A 21786-nucleotide genomic window follows, 5' to 3' on the forward strand; every position below is an offset into this window, starting at 1 on the left:
ACAGTGCTCTCTCCGTACATGTAGGGTTCAACTCTTCTCCACAACGAGATTTTAACTTTTTCTGGGCTGACCTTGCCAGTGAGCACTCGATGGATGTGCTGCTGCAGCAGAAAGAAGAGCTCACCTGTTTTAATCCAACAACACCCAACAACTGCTGTGTATCAGCCTGCTGGACTTTGTACCACCGTGACAGCTGATTGAAAAACAGCCGAAGCAAAAGGTTTTTCAATCTCAACTGGCGTAATGCAGTTCGAGAGTGAAGGCCAAACTGGACGACATTTTTGAAAAAAACAACAACACACATTTCGACCGTGTGTGTGTGTGAGTGTGTGGGTGTGTGTTTTTGTTTTCGTGAGTGAGTCAGCCCGTCGTAAAATTTAGTTTGTTTTGTTCAAGTGAAATAGCCTCGAGATTTTTCACGACACCCCAGAATTCGACGTTGCACACAATTTCTGCGCCATTGAAAAGAAGAAATGGGAACTTTTGGCATCATCACTCGACTCAGCGGTAACGATTCCTCGATCCTATTTTGAATTTCAAATGTTATGAACCTTATGTTCGTCTGATTTCCCTCCCAGCGATTGTTTTCCATTTATTCCCCAATCGTTTCGTCATTATAATCTTTGGCTTCATTGAGCATCCCCTAGAATTTGCTTTCATCTTTCCCTCGTATTATTATCTCAGCCCAACAATTGATTCTTCTTTCTCCCATTGATTGTATAATCCTTGCTCTACCCTGGAGCTATTGTATGCAAGTAGTGTATCCCAGTGCTTAAAGTATTGAATGGCCGACTAGGTCGGTCGGTCGGTCGGTCGTTGTAGAAAATGCATCTATTGATGGCTGGTGGTGGTGGTGAGTAAGACTTGGTACATTTTCCGGGCTTTCAACCGTCGTCTCCTTCCGTATGTGCCTGTACATACAAGTAAGATCTTTGCTGCGTTTCGTCAAGAGAAAATTATTGACCGGCGGCCGACGCTTGCGCTCTTCCATCTCTTCCAGCTCCACTGCGTGGGGTGGTTTCCGCAGAGCGCCCGCTCAAACGTATACCATGTCGGTACGAGTACTACACACACTATATCCACTGAGGCCATGAAAGAATAAGAAGGAAAAACTACACACACACACACACACACTGGAAAGGGAAACAAAATCCCAGGCCCCGTCGACTGGCATGTTGTTGTGTGTTGCACCTATTGCTCGGCTCATTTCAAGGGAGGATCGACGACGGTGACGACGGCTCCTGAAAAAAGGGCCTCCTTTTGCCTCCTGTCAACCCTATCACACCACCGCCTGTTGCTGAATAAAAGAAAGGAGCTGCTGCTGCAGTATACCTTCTGGGCTCGTATTTTCCGATTGGCTGCTTGCTGCTGCTGTTGCCTATTTTTAACCTTCCAGTCAACATCCAATTTGACGAGTGTTGAAGTTTCTTTTAGTTTTTTTTTATTTGTGGCCCAATGTTTGTGTTGTTGTAGTCGGATTTGTGCGATGATTCATGTGCGTTGGGATCGTGGCAAGTCTCACGTTGTCCATCATCTCCGTCGGATAATTTGATGATAACTAAACTGACCGAGTGTTGTGTTGTGCTATGCGAGTTACAGAGGAGGAGGACGACCGGACATCGGGGGCCACCGAGGCGGCCGAATGCATCGAATTACGAGCCATTCGCGTCCAGGTGACGGGCCAACGTTTTTGTAGCAATCGGGTTTCAACGGCCAAGTACAACGCCCTCTCCTTCCTACCTTGCTTCCTGTTTGAACAGTTTCGACGCTACTCCAACTGCTTTTTCCTCTTCATCGCCCTGCTCCAGGTAAGAATACCAAATTCTCATTTTATCACCCAGAAAACAGGGTTTTTTTTTCACAATAACACGTGTATGGTGGGGAAAATGGCTGGAGGCAAATCCTATTCGATCATGCAATACCGAACTCGACGATATAGGAAATTGATCGTGTCGTCGATGTGAATAGGGAATAGAGCGCGCAGACAGGCCGTGATCCGCCGCGTTAACAGGGCAACAAAATAAAACCCTACCAAGTGTCGTGCACACCTTAATCTCATTGATTTTTTCCTTCCAGCTCCCACCGTCTGTATAAAAGCGAAAGCTGTGTGCGGAAGCGTACCGTATAGCGACCCTATAGACCCCCCGTATATAAGATTGCCCAGCTCTCTATTCTAAAAAAGACAATCGAGCGAGCTGAGACTCGCGAGGCCCTGGAAAAAATAAAAGTAAATAAATAAAGTTGCCCAGTTGTTGTGTCTCTTGGAAAAACGGGGAAAGTGGGGGATGAAGGGAAACAAACGAACCGTTGGTGTAAAAAAGTTTCAGGCTCGGCTTGGCTGAGTGTGTGTCTGTGTGTGTGTGGAGGGAAACAAAATCGATACGTATTAGCCCTTGTTGCTGGTAGATACTATATATATATACCGGTCGTCAAGTGCCTATCGGTTCTCGAGAAGGGCAGGACAAAGTTCATGAAAAAGTTCAGCGAACTTCTTATATTCTTTCTTTTCATTTATTTATTTCGAGAGAGAAAAAGAGAAATGACTATAGAGCAGAGAGGTTATAGGCTATATAGCTCTTGTTTGTTTCTTGGAATGGGTGGATCGGTTGATGATTCTTTTAGCGGTAGGTCTAATTAAGGCACTAATGACCAACAGGGAAAAACCCAGGATACCACCCCGTGGCCCATTGGCAGCTGGAAATGTAGAAGCTGCTGGGCACACGACATTTTATTATTCCTACTGTTTTTATTGGTCGGTTATTATTATAGCATATCGGTTTGAGTTATGCCGTTGTTGGCAAAGGGCGAACAATGGCACAGTAGCCACAGTCCACATACACACATAGAGAGTAGAAAGAGAGATTCCGTTTATTTTTGTTGCGAGTTTTTTTTTTCGGGAAAACTTTCAGCTGAATGCGTCCAAATTTCCGTCGTCCTCTACTACACTCGGCGTGACCTATCTGATTGATCTGTGTCTGGGATGTCTGCGCGTCTGCTATAGCTCTCTTTCACGACATTTCTTTTTTTTCTTTCATACCTCTTTCATCTCCTTCATTCTGTCACCCTTTATCTGATTGTGATTTTTTCTTTTTTCTCTGTTTTGTGTGTGTGTTTGTTTCGGCGGATTTTTTCGCGTCGTCGTCGTCGTATGGCAGCAAATTCCTGATGTGTCACCAACGGGTCGATACACGACGCTTGTCCCGTTGTTGTTCATTCTGGCCGTGTCAGCCACCAAGGAAATTGTGGAAGATGTCGTAAGTATTATATTGTGTGTAAACAGTGCCTGCAGACACATCTGTAATCACATTTGTACCCTCCGCGTTGTTTTCTTAATTCAATTTGTTTATTTGCTGCTGCTGCTGCTGCTGCCCCTGTCCGATGCCTCGGACAACAACAGAAAAGACACAAAGCTGATCAGGAGACCAACAAGAGGCAGGTGGAAGCCCTGCGGGATGGCCAGTGGCTTTGGCTGGCATGGCAACAAATTAACGTTGGAGATGTGGTTCGAGTCAGAGCTGGAGCTTTTTTCCCGGCCGATCTTATCCTGATTTCTTCGAGGTACAATTTTTTAACAAATTTTCCGTTCCATTGAAATTCATTTTGCCTTACATTTTATTATAGTGAGCCGCATTCGCTGTGTTACATCGAAACGGCCAATTTGGATGGGGAGACCAATTTGAAGATCCGCCAGGCTTTGCCAGCCACTGCCAAACTGTTGAGTGTCACGGCTCTCAAGGATTTGCAAGGCACTCTGCATTGCGAATTGCCCAATCGTCACTTGTACGAATTCACCGGCACGCTCAGACTCGCCAATCACGAGCCGCTTGCTTTGGGTAAGGTTCCAATTTTATAACTCACATTATTGTTGCTAAGCAACTTATTGTATTATTTTCGTCACCGCGACTAGTAGACTATATAAATGACCTTTTTTCGGCTTTGTGTGTGTCATCACAGGTCCGGATCAATTGCTGCAGAGAGGCGCCCGTCTCCAAAACACAAAATGGGCCACTGGAATCGTCCTCTACACCGGCCACGAGACAAAATTGCTGCAGAATTCATCCGCCGCCGCTCCATTGAAGGTTTTTCCCATTTATTTTTGGACACTGGTGAATTTTATTAATCAAATTTTTTTCTGTTCGCAGAGATCGACTGTTGATCAAGCAGCCAACATGCAAATTCTGTTGCTCTTTTTCTTGCTGGTCCTGCTCTCTTTGCTGGCCTCGAGTTGCAATGAGATTTGGGCCTCCAATTTTGGCTTCCAGCATTGGTACCTTGGATTAGAAGGTAAATGAAACAAGACCAGACAAACTGTAAACAAGTTTCTTTTATCCTGTTCGATCCAGCGAAGAAAAGGTTTCACTATCGATCCGTCTTTTTCTCTCCCCCCCCTTTCGTTCATGTCTAATTAAATTCTTGATTGTGAGCAAAAGATAATTGATGATTACTCACGTCCGCCCCCCTTTCACTTTTTTTTCCGGCTCATTGTTATTCAGATCTGCCGACGGCCAACTTTGGCTACAATTTGCTGACGTACATCATTCTGTTCAACAACCTCATCCCCATTTCTTTGCAAGTCACAATCGAGATGGTCCGGTTCATGCAGGTACTAAAAAATGTCACGATTCGCCAATTCTTTGTTCATTAGTTGACGATTTGTTTGTTTTTGTTTATTTTTAAAGGCCACGTTCATCAATAATGATTTGGAAATGTACCACGTCGAGACGGACACGCCAGCCTGCGCTCGAACTTCCAATTTGAACGAGGAGCTGGGCCAGGTCAAGTACGTTTTCTCGGACAAGACTGGCACGTTGACGCAGAACGTGATGGAGTTCCAGCAGTGCTCAGTGGGTGGCACCATCTACTCGGCCAAGAGCGACGTGGTGGTCAACAGTTCCGGCATGGCTTCGTCGATGGTTCAAGACTTGACGGCCAAACATTCGAACGCCCCCTACATTCGAGAGTTCCTCACTCTGCTGGCCGTCTGCCACACGGTCATACCGGAGAAGGATGAAACCAATCCCGAAATCCTCCACTATCACGCCGCCTCTCCAGGTCTTGTCATCGATTGACTTTTATTTCTTTTGATTCTTTTGTTTTCTTTTTTAATCCGGCCACCACTACTATAGAGTTGATCACGTTCTCACTTACTCACTCACGATGATTGTTTTTTCTATGGAACTCGTCGTCCTTTATTATTATTTCCCGCTCTCTCTCTGTCTCTCTGGTCATGTCCGTCCGCCTGACTCTTTTTTTTATTTATCAGATGAAAGAGCTCTGATTCAAGGAGCTGCTCGATTGGGATGGGTCCTGTCGTCACGCACACCAGAGACATTAACGGTACGTTAGCCCCTGCGGCATTGATTTTTACGGCGGGGATCTATTCCTTTTTTTATTTTATTTTTTTTTAAACGGGAAAAATGTCACCACGGATGGGAATTGATGTCCGGGTCATTGTTGATGGGTTGCCATTTAGATCACCGCCGAGGGGATGGAACATCGTTACCAGCTACTCCACATTCTCGAGTTCACCAGCGACCGTAAACGCATGTCGGTCATCGTCCGGACGCCCTCCGGAAAGATTAAATTGTTTTGCAAAGGAGCAGACACGGTTATCTACGAGAGATTGGGAAGCGCCGCTCCTACGGGACCTCAGCAACATCAACAGTACATCAGACAGGTAATCTTTTCCTTTTCTGTGTATTTCTTTTATGTGGTTTTGCTTGTTGTTGTTTCGCATGGGATTCTTTTTTTTTCGGCCTATTTTGTTTTTCTTCGTGTTCATTGATCGTGTGTGTTTTTGTTGGTTTTCGCTTTTACAAACAGGTGACGACCAATCATCTGGAAGCGTTCGCTCGTGAGGGTTTGCGCACTCTGTGCTGCGCAGTGGCCGAAATCCCGCACGATATTTACGAGGAGTGGAAGCACACGTACCACCGGGCGTCCGTCTCGATGCAGAACCGCGAGGAGAAATTGGCGGATGCGGCGAATTTAATCGAAAACAATTTGGTTCTCCTGGGCGCTACGGCCATTGAAGACAAATTGCAAGATGAGGTAAATGTTCTTTTTCCTTATCTCACTGGGTGTCATTTTTAACGCTCATTTTCTTTATGCGTCATCCCCAAAATAAAAAGGTTCCGGAAACAATTGGCGCGTTACTTGAAGCGGATATCCGCATGTGGATGTTGACTGGCGACAAGCAGGAAACGGCTATCAACATCGGCCACGCCTGTCGCCTCCTCAATTCCAACATGGAATTATTGGTCATGAATGAGGAATCGCTCGATGTAAGTTATTCCAATTGCATTCATCCGGCAGGATTACTTTAATTAATTTCATCACCATTCCCCATCAGGGTACGAGGGAAGTGATTGGCCGATGGTTGAGCACCCGCTCCGAGGGCAGCTCGCCTTTGAGCACGACCATGGCTTCTTCGGCCGCCCTGGTCGTCGACGGACAGACTCTGAAATACGCCATGAGCTGCGACCTGAAGAAGGATTTCCTCCAGTTGTGCCTGCAATGCCGGGCCGTCATTTGCTGTCGGGTGACGCCCAGTCAGAAGGCGGAAATCGTCGAGGCCGTGACGATCGAGACGCAGGCGGTGACGTTGGCCATCGGCGACGGAGCCAACGACGTCGCCATGATCCAGAAGGCCCACGTCGGCGTCGGTATCTCGGGCATGGAGGGTCTCCAGGCGGCCTGCGCATCAGATTACTCGATCGCCCAGTTCCGCTTCCTGCGCCGGCTTCTCCTCGTCCACGGCGCCTCCAATTACTACCGAATGTGCCGACTTATTCTCTACTCCTTCTACAAGAACATCACCCTGTACGTCATCGAGCTCTGGTTCGCCCACCACTCGGCCTGGTCGGGTCAGATTCTCTTCGAACGATGGACCATCGGTCTCTACAACGTCCTCTTTACTGCCGCCCCACCTTTAGCCCTGGGATTGTTTGACCGGCGTTGCACGGCCGAGGTCTCCTACAGGTACCCGCAGCTCTACAAACCCTCACAGTCTGCCCAGCATTTCAATGTCAAGGTTTTCTGGTTCTGGATGTCGAAAGGTATTAGCTCTCATACTTTTATTCCTGCTCGGATGTTCATTTTTTTATCTTCTCTTACAGCTTTGATCCATTCCGTGTTGCTGTTTGGGCTACCGTTGATGGCCTTTGGTGAGGACATTGTCTGGTCCAACGGAAAGGATGGAGGCTACCTCATTCTCGGCAACGCTGTGTACACCTATGTCGTGGTCACGGTCTGCCTCAAGGCCGCACTGGAGACTTATTCGTGGACGTGGCTTTCCTTGTTGGCTATCGGAGGATCGGTTTTGACATGGTTCCTCTTTTTAGCTTTCTACAGGTAAAAAACCACTTAACTAATGGCTAGATTTTTATTCGATTGACTTTTAATGTTTCTTTTTTTATTAGTCATTTTTGGCCCAGCTTACCACTCGCTGCCAACATGGCCGGAATGTCCCACATGCTATTGTCGTCGCCCGTCTTTTGGTGGGGACTGATCCTTGCCCCAGTCACTGCCCTTATCTCCGATTTCTCCATCAAAACGTAAGGTTGAATTTATTCTCAAATTCAAACACTTTTAACTTGACATTTTGTTCTATAGCCTGTGGAATACCATGTTCAAGTCATTCACTGACCAAGTGTGCGAAAGAGAGATCAATTTGCAGCGATCCGAGTCGGGAAAGCTGCTGGATAGTCAACGGAGGGATTCCAGGACCAAGTAAACACTTTTTAAGACTAGTAAAATGAATCGCTTCTTCTAATATTTGATGTGTTTATGTGTGTATTTAGGTTGGTTGAGACCGCCCGGCTGATGCGCAGCGTTCGAAATGTATTCCGGCGGCCAAACGCCTCGTCGGACGGAGCTCGCGGCCAGACGGAACTCGAACTTTCTCGTAAATTTTCCTAAATTTATTTCAACTACGATTTAAGCGCTATTTATAAAACCATTTGTTTTTTTTCCCTCCTCATAAGCACAAACAAGAACCAAAGTTCACGCACGGGTTAATTATTTCCTTGTACAAAGATAACAAAAATTTGGGCCCCTTTTTTTCTTTAATACAGATAACCATTGTTCATTTTGTCCGTTTTTTTTTGTTTGTGTGTGTGTGTTTGTTTTTCTCTTTTCTTCTTGACTTGCAGACGGTTACGCTTTCTCGCAAGAGGAACACGGAGCGGTGCGGCAAGGGGACATGGTTCGAGCCTACGACACCACTTTGCCTTCGAGGTCAATGGACAAATTGTAAAAGAAACAAAACAAACCCAAAAAAACATTATCAAGACTGAAACAAATTCACCGCCCCCATCCTCACCACTTACAAAAAAAAACGGAAGAAGAAATGCAAACACATTCAGATTTATTCATCAAACAACAACAAATAGGATCGTCCCCCGCCACAGCCCAGTTTGTTGACCCGGTTATATAGTTGTTTATTATCGCGGGGACCTACTTGTTCATTCATTTTTACCCAAATCGTCGAAAGAAAAATGGATAGAAGACGATACCCGCATTTAGTAATTTTGCTGTGCTGTTGGCCTCGGTGTCGGCTTCGTGTTGTACACAATAATCCCCCCCACCACCACCAACAACACTTTCCTGTGTCTCCTTTTTAATTGCAATTCTTCCTCATCCGGGGGATGAAGGGAGGATTGAACTCGGAGTTCTTTTTATTATTCGTTTTTCTCCTGCGCCATCTGTGTTAACTGTGAAATATCTCTTCGTTTGTGTCGTTGATGATTTATTTTTTAAAAAATTACGTGTTTAGGTTCCTACTATCCCCTTTTTAAAACACATTTCCTGTCGTTCGCAACACACACACACACAACTATACACCCAGAAGAAAAGAAAAACACGACCCCCCGAAGTTGATGGATAGGACAATGTGATGATCACCACTACCACAAGAACAACAACAAATTCATCCCAATTCCAATAATGATGAATTTCAACAAATTCTAGTCAGACTGAATTGATCAAGTTCAAAAATAATTTTCAGTTGCATTGGGTTTTATAGTTCCTTTTTTTTTTGGTTCCTTCAAATCTTTGGTAGTATATTTCGATTACGTCAACTTAATGTCTCTCTGCCTTTTGTTTCTTGCCAATTCAATTCGCACCCGAGTCTTTTTTTTAATGATTTCGATTTGAGTTTTATTTGAATTAGGTGATTTTTAAAGAAATTACTGTGTCATTCGTATTCGTCTTCCTGCCACGTTGGACTTTCATCGCGGGTCATCACTTTCACTTATTTAATTGGCGTGATTTAATTTAATTCATTTTTTTTTTCAAATTAATTTATGATTTCATTATTGGGTCTCATTTCTTGGAAATTATTCATTGGTCTCTCCTCTCTCTCTATCTCTCTCTCTTCTATTTCTCTGGTCGCTCTGCCTCTTCATTTCTATCGGCCCGCCCTTTCCAAACTTTATCGACGTCTTTCTATATTCCATATACTATTGTCATTATCATATTATACATGTACCGGCTGAAATTTGTTGTCACGTTTTCCATTACAGATTGATGAAAAAAAAAACTGATCGCCCAGTTATAGAAGCAACGCTCAACTAACATTTTATTTTCATTGGGAAAATGCCCTCAACTTGATTTTTCAAATTTCAGACAGGCAAAAACTATTCGCTTCCGCATTCCATCCGGTTTGAGAATAGCAAATTCTTCTTCCAAGACGTCGCATTTCAAGCCCTTTTACCAAACTGTTTGTCGACTACTTTAGCGAGGTTTAATTTCTATTTTACGTCTAGTTATTTGGCTAGTCCAGTGATTCCTGTTTTATCTTTCGTTTATTCTAGACGGATCTCGTTGAGCCGACCGCTATTTGCCCTCCCGTGGAATTTGGACCGGAAATGGCAAGGTGAGCGTTGCATTTCGTTTCGTAATTTTTGTCATCATTTATAAATGATAAATGATTAAGAAAGTGGCGTGTGATATCTAGTCGTTCTCTCTGACGGTGCAATGTGTTTTGTGACAAATATTTGGTTTCGACATCTGTTTGCGTCGCTTATGAATGGCTTTAGAGATTGGTAGATTATCTTTCTGGGTAAATTTGTGCGCATACTAATAGATACGTATGGCTGGATGGCATGGCAGGATGGGTGGGTTTTACTTGGGTTTTACGTCATTCTTCTGGCTCGTAGGTGATCACTGTCAAACCTCTTGCGTATTATTGATGCAGTTTCATCCGCTTTTCCATTGGGGTTGCGCAGCACTGCATTACGCCACAGTCCGTTGTTTCATAGATAACACATGTCTGTCATATCAATCTGCGCCTACCACACCCAAAATTATTTAAGTTCTATTATATTGATATCGATTCGTAAGAAAATTCGTACACTGTTTTTTTTTTAATTGCATATTTGGCATCAAGACATTTTTACTGTTAATATTTCATGTGACGAAAGACGAAGAGCATTCAAAATGATGTCCGATGATGTCCATACCGTAGAGATAGATTAAGTAGGGAGAGAGAAGAGAACATTTTTGGAGCATCAATTTCGGTTCGTGTGGGAAATATGGCAAGATCGTGGCAAGATTCGAGGTCGTCACAATAAAATTAGGTTGATCTCTCTTTTAGTAGATGATCCAGCTAAGGAAACAAAGGAAGAAAATGGCCCATGCTGCTGGGGCTGCTAATACTGAAGTGTTGGAGTACGAAATGGATTTATCCGAAGGGAAACATTTTTCAGAAGGTTGCCCATCACTTCTGTCAAAAGCTTGAAATCTGTACGGTTAACAAAAAATTAGTTTTGCAAAAATAATTTGAAATGATGGAATTTTTTTGGTACCCTTCCAAACACTGTCCACAATTGGCCACAGACTTTGCGCAAACGGATTCACCCGAGCTATACGTAAGCGACTGGCGATTGAATACCTTTTCGCAAGGTACGCATATTTCGCAAAGGTTGGAGTCTGAGCAGTAAAATCCAGGCCCGCATATGCTGTCCTTGTCACACTGTTGAAAAAATTCCAGTTGTTTAATACGCACAGCCGTTCTTTAAGGTAAAAGTAATTGTGAAAACGATTTACCTTTCCGAAACCTTTCCCTTGGGTAATAGGAAACATTTGAGACAAAAAGACGAAAAAAATGGTAAAAAAAAGGATACTAGAGAATGTTGAATGGCCCATACTGAATATTTAGTCGCCTATGGAAAAATTCTAAAAAGACAAGTTTAGATTCTTTTTAAAATTAAATTACACAAATGCAAAAGAAGAGATCACACAAATGTCGAAATAATTATTATTTACCTGCGAAACGTTGGCTAAGTCGGTGGCAGGTCAACGTGCTCGTTCAATGGCAATGAATGCAATGATGTAGTCGCTTCGCGTGTGGGAGTGAAGTAAGGTGTGGGTTTGATTCACCATTGATTTCAAACGTTGAAACCAAATCTTCCGTCATCTCTTATTAGCAGTGTTATCAGCAGTGGACGGCGACGGCAGTTGGATATGTTGAACTATGAAAAACGGGCGAGTCTCAACTCTCAACATAATAAATCTTCTTCCTGTGGTTATTAGCAAGTTTAATTACTTAAAATTTGGCTTTTTTTATATTCTAGGTGGTCCAGTTCCGCAATTTACCTTCCTGTCGAATTTAACTCAAATGACAACCATAGTACGGTACGGTAGCAGTGAGTTACGAAAGTAAGATATTAGACACGCCTTGAATCGTCTAAATGATATCTGGAATCTGGATTGGTTCAAGTAGGTTAGATCACCTCAGGTAAAACATTTTCAACATTCTGTTCTAGAATAAGTTTACGAAATAATGCTTATATCATTTACAAATTCCTTAGAAGTCACAATAATGCCTACAATTCTTTCACATGTGTAATAGAAAGTTCGTTGGAACTGTGACACACTCGATGTACTTTGGGCATAGACGAATTCAATCCACCTTAATGCACTCAAGAATTGTAAGATTTCTTACCTAAAATTTCGAGAACTTAACATCCTGATAACGTTTGAATATAAACGGTGCAACAACGCAGTTAAAAATTCAGTAACAAACAGATAGGTGCGCTGTAAAGATATAGGTGTCTACCTGGTCCAATTGTTGTCAACTAATTATTTTAAAGCTTTTTCCCCAGAGAAAGGAAACATCATGAGTGACGGAGCCAAAAGAAATGTTTCTGCTTCAGACGTTCAACTGGATCGCAGTACCATCATCGGTAGAGGAAGAAGCGCAATCATCTTTGCCGGAACTTTTGGCAACATTCAAGTCGCCATTAAACGAGTCATGTCTACGGACTTGCATCCACAATGGGAAAATCAGCCTGTTGACGCTTGTTTCAATAAGATAACGGCCCTGCAACACCCCAGCGTTTTGAAGATTACTGGTATCTATGACGACGAACACTTTCGGTAAACATCGTTAACTTTATTTGCTCTCAACAACCTAATTTTAAAAATTCCCTAAATTTTTAAAGGTATCACATCATGGAGCACTGCGCCGCCAGCCTTTTCGATTACTGTTGCAACACGTACAAAGGAGAAGTTCCCAGTCAGGCGGACGGACTTTACCAGATGGTCAGCGGATTGCATTACATCCATTCGCAGGGATTCATTCACCGGAACATTAAACCGGAGAACGTTCTCATCTCACAGTCGATCCATTTGAAAATATCGGATTTCGGACTGACTGCTCCGATTTCCGCCAGGGCTAGTTTTTCAATGAGCAGCAGCACCAGGACATCTCCCAACATGCAGGCGCCTGAAATCATTCAAAGTGACGAAGATTATTCCAGTGTGGAAGAGAGCGAAGCCAAACATAACGTGGCCAGCGATACCTTTTCACTGGGATGCGTTTTGTTCACTTTCCTGACTAAAGGAGGTCACCCGTTTCTCAGCGGAGGATCTCGCCATTTTATCGCCATCAACATCATCGAAGGGAAATATGGTTTCTCTGGTTTAGATGAACAGCATTTTGCTATACCCATCATCGAAAAAATGATCAACAAAATCCCAGAAGAACGAATTCAACTAGATCAAGTTTTAAAGACGTTAAAACCACACATTAGTAGTGACTAACAACAACTAGGGTTGTCAACGGAGCAATCTTCTCCTCTCTCCCACATGGATGAAAGATTTGTTCGGAAGAATCCGAAATTTCTAGTAAACCAGAAAGTTCAGTCCCCTTGGAAAATGGAGAATGAAGGGCAAGTATCATCGCCTTCCTTTCCTGGAATTTTATTTGCGCTGATTCACGAATTCATCGTGCACCGAATATATTTAGATTTCCCTAGCGGAATGGAGTTGGTTGATACGTTGGCAATCTTATTACGAATATAAATTAAAGAAGTAAACCTAGTTCAGTTATCAGTTCGGTAATACACTTTTTCTTCTCAAAATTGTCAACTATTATTCATTTTTTACTTCACCAGCTGTCAAATATTCGAAATTGGCGCTTAATTCTAATTTCCTATTTGGGTTGTATTGGTGACGTTACGATTTGCTTTCATGTGGACGTGGCTCAGCTGGATAGCTTCAGCTTGTAACGTGTAGGGCAAAGCGTTCAAGGCCTATGATGACCAAAATCTGTATTCCGTCTGATATCAACTGATTACAAAATGGATCCAATTCCTGAGGCAAAATGTCAATTTTTTTTCAAATTTCTTATTTTATTGTTGTCTAATAATTAATAAGGGGTTTAAGTTCATCAGACTCTGCCATATTTGAGTAGATTCAAAAATTGAATAAATATGAAAGTACATCAAAGCTTCAACAAAATCAAATTAAAATGCTGGAGGAATGGAGGATCGAACTCCAGGCTTTTCGCATGCAAAGCGAACACTCTACTACTGAGTTACACCCCCGACATTTTCAGTAACTGCAAACTAAGAAAAATTCGGATACAGTTTGTGTTGGTAATTTCATCATTGTCGCTCACTATTGTCGTGTAAGTGAAGTCATTTCCGTTATTTAGATATGTTTGACAAGAAGAATGGATTTCCCATTTTCAAGCCATGTTCAGTTTTATCTCATTGATTTCCGCTCTACTTCTACAACCGCGGATTTTCCTCATTATAACGCTCCGATTAACTGCCGAATTTTTCGTGGTATTCAACTAAACTCGCATCATATTTTTACTAAAATATTCCATATCAAACATTTCATGGTTTCCTGGGTCGACCGCTTTTGTATCAACGCTGAGGTTAAATTATCGTCCGAGTTCTGTTCGTTCTGCTGTTCTGTTCGTGTTCTGTGTGTTACTACAAGATCAGCGCAAAGGCTAGCAATAAAATGACATCCATTTTGAACCCGGTAATTAATGAGAATTTTCTTATGTAAATTTTTGTTTGACTATCTTTTTACTATTTTAGATCATTCCGTTTTGTGTTAGTTTGCCTGGAAATAAACTTAATACCGGCCATGACGTAGTTGTTGGGGGCGAAGCATTTTACGGGGCCCAAAGGTAATTCAACTTTTCTGTATAGGTGTTATTGGCGCAGCTTCAAGAGTAAAATATTGGCATCAATAATTTTCAGGTTCTCCATCAACTTTATCCAGTCCAGCTCACAAACTCGTTTGTTTCATTTGGATTTCCGCTTCGATCAGAATGAGACTGTCCTCAACTCAAACTATCCGAATGGATGTTGGGCTCAAGAAGAGCGCACGCCTTTACCTCTCATCTTGGGAAAGAAATTCAACATCGAGATCAAGTTCTCGGCTGATCGTTTTGTGGTAATTAATCCTAATAATAATTTAAATTTAAAAAAAACTTAATATGCGTTATGTTTTCCTTGTATAGATAATAGTTGATTTCCAGTACCACTGTGATTTCGTTTATCGTTTCGACATGTCTGAGGCCGACGCGTTGCTGATTGAAGGCGACGTCAATATTAACTCGATTCAGTTTAACTAACGTCGTTTTTTTATCGACACCTGTCAAATAAACGATCTGTGAAAAACACTATACCTTTGATTGTTTAAAGAGTTCTGTTTCCTTTATCGCCTTATTCATTCATTGAAAAAAAAAAGTATTTGCCTGCGCCATGCCGCCATCAGGCCATCTATACTTATTCATGTTCATATGACTCAAGGGGATTTTGGCTAGACTACTCACCAGACGTTTATTCAGGTGGGCGTTTAATCGCTTTGCCATACCTTGCATTCTAGAACTTTTGTGCAACACCCGCCACACGTGCTGCGGCCAAAAAGGGCTCGATTTTTCACCAGTTTGGGACTGTTCGCCGAATAGAAAGGTTCGTCTCTGGCTACATTCTCCTTTTGTTGGTAATGTGATGACGTAATCCGTATTTTTCCTTTCGAGTCATGCCCTAGTTATGTGTATGAATTGTTTGGCGTCTGTCTGTGTAACTCTCAGTGATTAGCCTTAACACATTTGACAATCTTTCTTGTTAAACCATGTTGGCTAAACAAGATTGGGTGGTAACATTTTTTCGAGTTGTAGATTGATAACTGATAAGGTGCTTGAACGGCAATTGAGGTTGCATGCCAAGAAGCTTATTGCATTACGGAAACATTGTCGTTAGAAGTAAGAAATGTGATGTGGTATGTAGGTCAAAAGTTTCGAAAAAAAATGTCCAGGGGTTGAATACGTAAATTAACTTGAATTGGCCACATCTCTTGTCGTTCGCACCCTATCCTTGATAGATTTCCTTTTGTCTTGACAGGTAAAATCTCAGTTAGTCTCACCATAGGTTTCTTACGGTGTTTTATGGTTAGATAAACTTGCTGTGGTATTTTGACTGGATTTCAGTATCCATGTGTTGCAATATCCATTGAAAATTATGGGGACGTTTTTATCTCATTTCCGTGGGGGGGGATTGATTACCATATGGTGCAACACTTAGCGATGCTTGTGTTAAAAATCGATGTGGTTGCTGCTTGGACCTCATTCAACAAAGTTTTACTGACTTGTCGTATCCGTTCTAGATCGTCTGGCCAAAAAAATGAGTAAAACCATTTCTATCAAGTACCCGGTAAGTTTTTTAAACAAACTCAAATTCAAATAATGCTATCTTGTTGAAATAATAATTTTTATTTATTAATTTGGCAGGAAGTTCCACTTGAACATTACATTTCCGATGGCAAACTTGAAGTTGGCGATAAGGTTGAGCTAAAGGGTGAACCTTTGGAGAATGCCGTGAGGTATTTAATGCAATCTCATTACATTGGGCATATGAGTTACCGTTTCAATTAACAGGTTTTCCGTCAACTTCATCGACAGCTCGACCGAGCAATGCATCTTCCATTTGGACTTCCGATTTAATGAGGAAGAACCCTATATAAGGACTGTGGTTCGCAACACCAATTTCCCTTATGGCACCTGGGGTGAGGAAGAGCGTGCCGACAACCCGCTTCAAAGAGGAGAGAGCTTCAAGATCCAGATCAAAGTCTTGGAGGATCGTTTTGACGTAAAAATCTAGCACCTTATTTTAAATAACTAACACCTTGGTTAATTGGAACATTTTGTCTCGCTACAGGTTGAAGTGAACGACGCCCATAGTTTTGACTTTGTTCACCGTGTTTCGCTCGGCAACGCAAACGTAATCAACATTAAGGGAGACGTCAAGATTAAATCTGTTAAGATTAAGGAGTGTTGATCTAGTAGTATCATTAAAATATCAGAAGCTTAAGAAACTCAAGTATCTTTGCTGCCTCTATTGCTTTTTGCTTAAAGTTGTTTTGGGAGTTGTAATAACATTTTTCACTGGTGTAATGTTTGAATTATTCAAAACATAAACATCCCAAAATGTCTAGATGGACAATTTTCGCTTAAATGGTCTTGGATTTTTTTCTTTTTTCTTTAAAAGATGAATGAAATATCTTTAAATAGTATGACTAAGAGTCTGGCAATGTCGACTGTTTTGGTAGTCATTGCCCACGCCTACATGGGGATTTGCCAGCACCAAAATGTTGCACAAGTAATTACAATAGTATTTCAAGATATTTTCAGTTGGTCGGTGCACACATTTAATCTTAAACTGTACTGTCAAAATTTTTAGAGTATCCTTGAAGTGTAAATACCATGCGTGCGTTAATCCCAACCATCACCCCATTTTCAGTTAATGCGCAATTTAAATTACTTTCTTAGTTTAGGCTCCAGCCTACATATGTAAAAGAGATAATTTTATCTTTACATACGCCTCCGGTTTGGTTAAAGGATTGTGTTAATGGACTTTATGACCGCTTTCTGGTGCAATATGCATGAGATTAGAGAATTTAAAAATGGTACAAAAGTTGCGCTTCCAAACGATTTTGTCTCACTTCCGAAGTGTTTTTGAAACTAGCATCTAGCACACACTGTTGAGGTCCTCTCTACTTGAAATGTCTAGAACCATTTCGTTGAAACATCCGGTAATTTTCGTGAAAGATTGTCTGTATATGTGAAATTAATTTTTGAATTGTTCAACTTACAGGAGGTTCCGGTTGCTCATCAAATTTCTGATGGGAAACTGGAGATTGGAGACAAAGTTGAACTCAAGGGCGAACCTCTTGAACATGCTGAACGGTATTAGTTATCCAATTTAATTGTGATTAAGCAAGTACTAATTTTAAATTGTTGTTGTGCACAGGTTTATGGTAAATTTTGTCGATAAATCCACCCACCACTGTGTCTTCCACTTGGACTTCCGTTTCAACGAAGGAGATGCGTATCACAAGGCAGTGGTTCGCAACAGTAATTACCCACACGGTCATTGGGGTGCGGAAGAGCGTTCCGACAACCCACTGCAGAGGGGAAAGCCATTCAAGATACAGATCAAAGTCTTGGCAGACCGATTTAATGTAAGCACCTAGCAGTTTTCCTAATAATCAATTGCATATTCGGTGTGTGTGCTGGTGTCAGCAAATAATAATTATTGGAACTCTATTGTTTCATTAGGTCGAAGTTGACGATAGTCATCATTTCGATTTCAATCACCGCGTTTCCCTCGGCGACGCTGACTTGATTGAGATTAAAGGGGACGTCAAGATCAAATCTGTTAAGATCAAGGAATGTTAGCTCATGTTTGCAGCAATTTCTGAAAATAAGATCTGGCTGAATGTTTTGTTGTTATTTAACTATTTAAGAACGTACAGCCTTTTCTTTGTTTTACAACTTCACCTTCAACAGTGAAATAAATGGTTATCTACTAGAAAATGTTTTGTGCGTTTTGCGCTTTTTTTTAATGGAAGTAAATTATCAGTAAATTAAAATGTAAGCGGAAGAATCCGTTTTCACCCTTTACCGAATAACATGAGTTTCTTGAGAAATATTTGTGTTGCTATCGGTGTGGAGATTCGTACAAATTTTAATTTTTAACTTAGTGTGCGTGTTTTTTAATTAGAATAATTTTTAAAATAGAGCTAGTGGTGCGTCATCATTTGCAGCCAAAATTCGTGTTCAGGTTTGAGTGTTTTCAAGCATTTACGAATAGTTCAATAAAAAGGTCAAACAATTTATTTTATAATCGACTGTTCTTGACTACTCAGGTAACCTCTACGTGTTTGTTTATTTGTTTATATAATCAGATGTCGCAATAACTCATAATGCACACGATCTAGGCGGTTGAATGTGCCGCCTACAGCTGGACGTTTCTGATTGGTCAACGTCACATAGCGAAATGTAGCAGACAACAAACGTCATCACTAGCAGATTATACACAGCAGCGTACAGTTGATATATTTTTCCGAGTTTGTCATCGGATTAATTGACCAAAGAAACCGATAACCTCTAGTTTTAACTAAAAACTGGATTTTCAAAAGGTTCATTGGAATGTTAATGTAATTTGTAGGCTTTCCTCCTAAACCACTTGCTTGAAGAATGTGGCTAAAGTTTTGGATAATCGCCTTAGTGATTGGCTCACTTGTCATCGCCGAAGAAGACGGTAAAATAGCCGAGGAAACCGGTTCTGATATTGAAGCAACTGGAGAAGAGAACCAAGATGAAACTGAAGCAACAACTGATAGAGTGGAGACTTTCAGTGCTGATATAAATTTTAATTCGTGGAGTGAACTGTATGACTATTTGAAAGAAATCGAAGAAGCCACAAGTGAGAATACTGAAGATGCTGTAGAATCTGCTGTCCGATTGCAACTCATGACAGATGGAGATGCCCTGACTTTAGACGGGGAGAATAACGAAGAGGGGGAACCTGTCATTGTTCATGGAACAATCAGTGATGTGATACATGAAGTCCCTGCACCTGACCTAAGCCAAAGCAAAGTACTGATTGGTGATGAAGAAGATGCTCAAAAATCTGATAAATCTAAAATTATTACCACTAAAGCTGACTGGACTTTTATCCAACATACTTTGAAGACATTGGATGAAAAAGAGACTTCTGTTGCACCCAATCCTGAAGATGAAGCTTTAGATGAAGATCTTACTGAAGAAGAACGAAAAGGCAAAGAAATCTTTGAGAAGGGTAAACAGATCACTACTCTGATACGAGCCAACCGTAAGCTAGCCCACAATATGTTCGTGGAGGCTGCCGAACTCGGATACATCCCGGCAAAAGAACGAGTTGCCTGGTCACAGTTGCTGGGATCGAATTCTCTCGAAGAGCTCCCCATTGCAAGAAAAACTTTTGAAGAGCTAGCTGATTTAGGAAAGCCAGATTCTCAAACGGTATATTTACTTTTTGCCTTGTTTTCATATTCCCAATATTGACTACTATAATTATATTTCTATTTAGGCAATGGGATTTTTATACGCCACTGGACTGGGAGGTCTGGAATCGAATGGAGCCAAAGGTCTACTTTACTACACTTTTGGTGCCATCGGTGGGTCGTCGTGGGCCCAAATGGCTTTGGCTTACCGATACTGGTCAGGTATTGGTGTGACCCCAAGTTGTGAGAAGGCGTTGGACTTTTACCGTCGAGTGGCCGCTGGAGTAGCAGATGAGTTAACCCTTTCTGGTGGTACAGCGGTGCATCGCTTGCGTTTGCATGATGAAGCAGAGAATCCAGGTCAATCGTCAGGCGTCCTGGATTCAGATCTCATCAGTTATTATCAACTGCAAGTGAGTCAAATGACCTGAATCTCTCACAAAATAAACAATAACTTTCATTACTTATTATTACAGGCAGAAAAAGGAGACGTTAAAGCTCAGCTGGGATTGGGGCAGCTACATTATCAGGGTGGTCGCGGTGTCGAGCAGGATCACCAACGAGCTTTGAATTACTTTTTACGAGCTGCCGACGCAGGTGATGCTCACGCCATGGCTTTCCTCGGCAAGGTACATTATCTGGACTAAATTCATAATCAGAGTTTTTAAGGATTGATTTGTTTGTTCAATTGCAGATGTATTTAGAAGGAAGTGAAGCAGTGCCCCAAGATAATGCAACAGCCTTTCAATACTTCAAAGCAGCGGCTGAGCGTAATAATCCCGTTGGCCAGGCTGGACTCGGTTTGATGTACCTTCATGGTCGACACGTTGAAAAGGACGTCAATAAAGCTTTCCAGTATTTCAATTCTGCTGCTGACCGTGGATGGGTGGATGGTCACCTCCAACTCGGCAACATGTACCTTGGTATGCACATTAGTTTAGTTTAGAATATGTATATGAATTAGGATCTTTATTTGACATTGGATGTGTCATAGCTGGATTGGGTGTCCGACGTGACTATAAGTTGGCAATCAAATACTTCAACTTGGCTTCACAAGCCGGCAATACTTTGGCAATATATCAGCTAGCTCAAATGCATGCCGCCGGAACTGGAATGATTCGCTCGTGTCATACTGCTGTAGAGGTAGACTGCGCCATCTTAGCAATCTGATTTTTAATTCAATTCTCTTATTTCTGTGCAGCTTTTTAAGAACGTCGTCGAACGAGGAAAATGGGCCGATAAGTTAATGGAAGCCTACTCCGACTATCGAGACGGACACGTCAACGAAGCTCTGATTAAATACATGCTGCTGTCCGATCTGGGCTACGAAGTGGCACAGAGCAACGCCGCTTTCATCCTCGACCGTAGTACGTCTTTAACGAATAGTAGTAGTCTAATTGAATTGCTTTCTAATCTCTTGTTGTTTTCGTGGGTTTCTTTCAGAGGAGAGTGATTTGTTCAACGTCAACGAAACGATGGTAAGAGCATTACAATACCTTGGACGTGCAGCTTCTCAGGGCTACGCTCCTGCTCGTGTTCGTCTGGGTGATTACTACTATTATGGTTGGGGAGCCGACGTGGATTTTGCTTCAGCAGCTGTCCACTATCGTATCGCCTCTGATCAATTGCACAGCGCCCAAGCCATGTTCAATTTGGGGTACATGCATGAGCAAGGATTGGGAATGAAACAGGTATAACTCACTCTTCATTTTTAGCTTGTGTAGATGGACTTTTATTTTTATATTGTTTCGTTCAGGACATCCATTTAGCCAAAAGGTTTTACGATATGGCCGCCGAAGCAAGTACCGACGCCAAAGTGCCCGTTGCTCTTGCCCTTGCCAAGTTGTCGGTTCTATTCGGCCTTCGCTACATGACAGAGAATGATTGGCAGGACCTAACAATTTCGCTGGACCCTGCCACTTATTTAGGCCCTGATTGGGACTTGTACCTCATTACAACATTGCTCGGACTGCTCGTACTGGTCGTTTACCTGAGGAGACCTCAGCCTTGAGAAGGAGAGAAACTGTGTAACATCTTTTCTTTCTTTTCATTTTGATTTTGAAACAAGTAAAACTATTGGGGGGTCTTTGTAATATATCGAAATCTTTGTGAATCCGCAAGACACATGAACAGTTGCGGTCGCGGGTCCAGTTCAATAAAATCCAACAGTGAATTCGATATTTCATATCTTATCTAAAGCCTGGAATGTTG

At 42.0% G+C, this 21786-nt stretch overlaps 6 protein-coding genes across 9 annotated transcripts in view; 4 read left to right on the top strand and 2 right to left on the bottom strand.

Annotated features, from left to right (window-relative positions):
* LOC124313083 (dipeptidase 1-like) overlaps positions 1–21786 on the bottom strand; it is a 1013891-nt gene that overhangs the window by 909106 nt on the left and 82999 nt on the right. The gene's annotated exons all lie outside the window — the stretch shown is intronic.
* LOC124312816 (probable phospholipid-transporting ATPase IA) lies at positions 10–14932 on the top strand. Of its 4 annotated transcripts, XM_046777293.1 has the most exons (22): positions 11–507; positions 1600–1808; positions 3156–3254; positions 3398–3558; positions 3622–3833; positions 3955–4079; positions 4143–4284; positions 4494–4603; positions 4680–5052; positions 5264–5337; positions 5474–5677; positions 5824–6051; positions 6132–6284; positions 6353–7058; positions 7119–7353; positions 7422–7556; positions 7615–7731; positions 7803–7906; positions 8154–9743; positions 9816–9877; positions 12108–12381; positions 12447–13367. In XM_046777293.1, exons 1-19 carry the CDS (start codon positions 474–476, stop codon positions 8255–8257), a joined length of 3525 nt encoding a protein of 1174 aa, XP_046633249.1. In that variant the 5' UTR covers positions 11–473; the 3' UTR covers positions 8258–9743; positions 9816–9877; positions 12108–12381; positions 12447–13367. The 4 variants fall into 4 exon arrangements, 3 of the variants coding, with proteins under 3 accessions (XP_046633250.1, XP_046633249.1, XP_046633248.1); XM_046777292.1 differs by having other exon boundaries at positions 8154–9877; XM_046777294.1 differs by lacking the exons at positions 8154–9743; positions 9816–9877; positions 12108–12381; positions 12447–13367 and having other exon boundaries at positions 10–507; positions 7803–8089.
* Positions 10323–11452, bottom strand: LOC124313470. Its single transcript, XM_046778413.1, has 4 exons — positions 11269–11452; positions 11050–11178; positions 10809–10975; positions 10323–10744 (listed from the first exon to the last, which is right to left on the bottom strand). The coding sequence occupies exons 2-4, from the start codon at positions 11146–11148 to the stop codon at positions 10594–10596; spliced, it is 417 nt and encodes a 138-aa protein (XP_046634369.1). The 5' UTR covers positions 11149–11178; positions 11269–11452; the 3' UTR covers positions 10323–10593.
* On the top strand, positions 15056–16763 carry LOC124313534 (32 kDa beta-galactoside-binding lectin lec-3-like). The gene is made up of 5 exons (XM_046778504.1): positions 15056–15252; positions 15916–15962; positions 16040–16131; positions 16187–16397; positions 16467–16763. Exons 2-5 carry the CDS (start codon positions 15933–15935, stop codon positions 16584–16586), a joined length of 453 nt encoding a protein of 150 aa, XP_046634460.1. The 5' UTR covers positions 15056–15252; positions 15916–15932; the 3' UTR covers positions 16587–16763.
* On the top strand, positions 16897–18124 carry LOC124313452 (32 kDa beta-galactoside-binding lectin-like). The gene is made up of 4 exons (XM_046778391.1): positions 16897–17340; positions 17403–17494; positions 17559–17769; positions 17867–18124. The coding sequence occupies exons 1-4, from the start codon at positions 17311–17313 to the stop codon at positions 17984–17986; spliced, it is 453 nt and encodes a 150-aa protein (XP_046634347.1). The 5' UTR covers positions 16897–17310; the 3' UTR covers positions 17987–18124.
* Positions 18594–21753, top strand: LOC124312887 (protein sel-1 homolog 1-like). Its single transcript, XM_046777427.1, has 8 exons — positions 18594–19594; positions 19662–19988; positions 20052–20204; positions 20270–20498; positions 20570–20718; positions 20777–20942; positions 21019–21266; positions 21332–21753. The coding sequence occupies exons 1-8, from the start codon at positions 18788–18790 to the stop codon at positions 21584–21586; spliced, it is 2334 nt and encodes a 777-aa protein (XP_046633383.1). The 5' UTR covers positions 18594–18787; the 3' UTR covers positions 21587–21753.

Source organism: Daphnia pulicaria, chromosome 9 (assembly GCF_021234035.1).
Source record: "Daphnia pulicaria isolate SC F1-1A chromosome 9, SC_F0-13Bv2, whole genome shotgun sequence".
Lineage (NCBI taxonomy): Eukaryota > Metazoa > Arthropoda > Branchiopoda > Diplostraca > Daphniidae > Daphnia > Daphnia pulicaria.

Coding starts and splice junctions, on each gene's coding strand:
- LOC124312816 (XM_046777292.1), top strand. CDS start 474: ATGGGAACTTTTGGCATCATCACTCGACTCAGCG. Junction 508..1,599: donor CATCATCACTCGACTCAGCG/GTAACGATTCCT, acceptor TGCGAGTTACAG/AGGAGGAGGACGACCGGACA. Junction 3,834..3,954: donor TCACGAGCCGCTTGCTTTGG/GTAAGGTTCCAA, acceptor GTGTCATCACAG/GTCCGGATCAATTGCTGCAG.
- LOC124313470 (XM_046778413.1), bottom strand. CDS start 11,148: ATGGGCCATTCAACATTCTCTAGTATCCTTTTTTTTACCATTTTTTTC. Junction 10,976..11,049: donor AAGGGAAAGGTTTCGGAAAG/GTAAATCGTTTT, acceptor TTTTTTCAACAG/TGTGACAAGGACAGCATATG. Junction 10,745..10,808: donor TGTGGACAGTGTTTGGAAGG/GTACCAAAAAAA, acceptor TTAACCGTACAG/ATTTCAAGCTTTTGACAGAA.
- LOC124313534 (XM_046778504.1), top strand. CDS start 15,933: ATGAGTAAAACCATTTCTATCAAGTACCCG. Junction 16,132..16,186: donor CCTTTGGAGAATGCCGTGAG/GTATTTAATGCA, acceptor TTCAATTAACAG/GTTTTCCGTCAACTTCATCG. Junction 16,398..16,466: donor TCTTGGAGGATCGTTTTGAC/GTAAAAATCTAG, acceptor GTCTCGCTACAG/GTTGAAGTGAACGACGCCCA.
- LOC124313452 (XM_046778391.1), top strand. CDS start 17,311: ATGTCTAGAACCATTTCGTTGAAACATCCG. Junction 17,341..17,402: donor CCATTTCGTTGAAACATCCG/GTAATTTTCGTG, acceptor TTCAACTTACAG/GAGGTTCCGGTTGCTCATCA. Junction 17,770..17,866: donor TCTTGGCAGACCGATTTAAT/GTAAGCACCTAG, acceptor TTGTTTCATTAG/GTCGAAGTTGACGATAGTCA.
- LOC124312887 (XM_046777427.1), top strand. CDS start 18,788: ATGTGGCTAAAGTTTTGGATAATCGCCTTAGTGATTGGCTCACTTGTC. Junction 19,595..19,661: donor GAAAGCCAGATTCTCAAACG/GTATATTTACTT, acceptor ATTTCTATTTAG/GCAATGGGATTTTTATACGC. Junction 21,267..21,331: donor AAGGATTGGGAATGAAACAG/GTATAACTCACT, acceptor TGTTTCGTTCAG/GACATCCATTTAGCCAAAAG.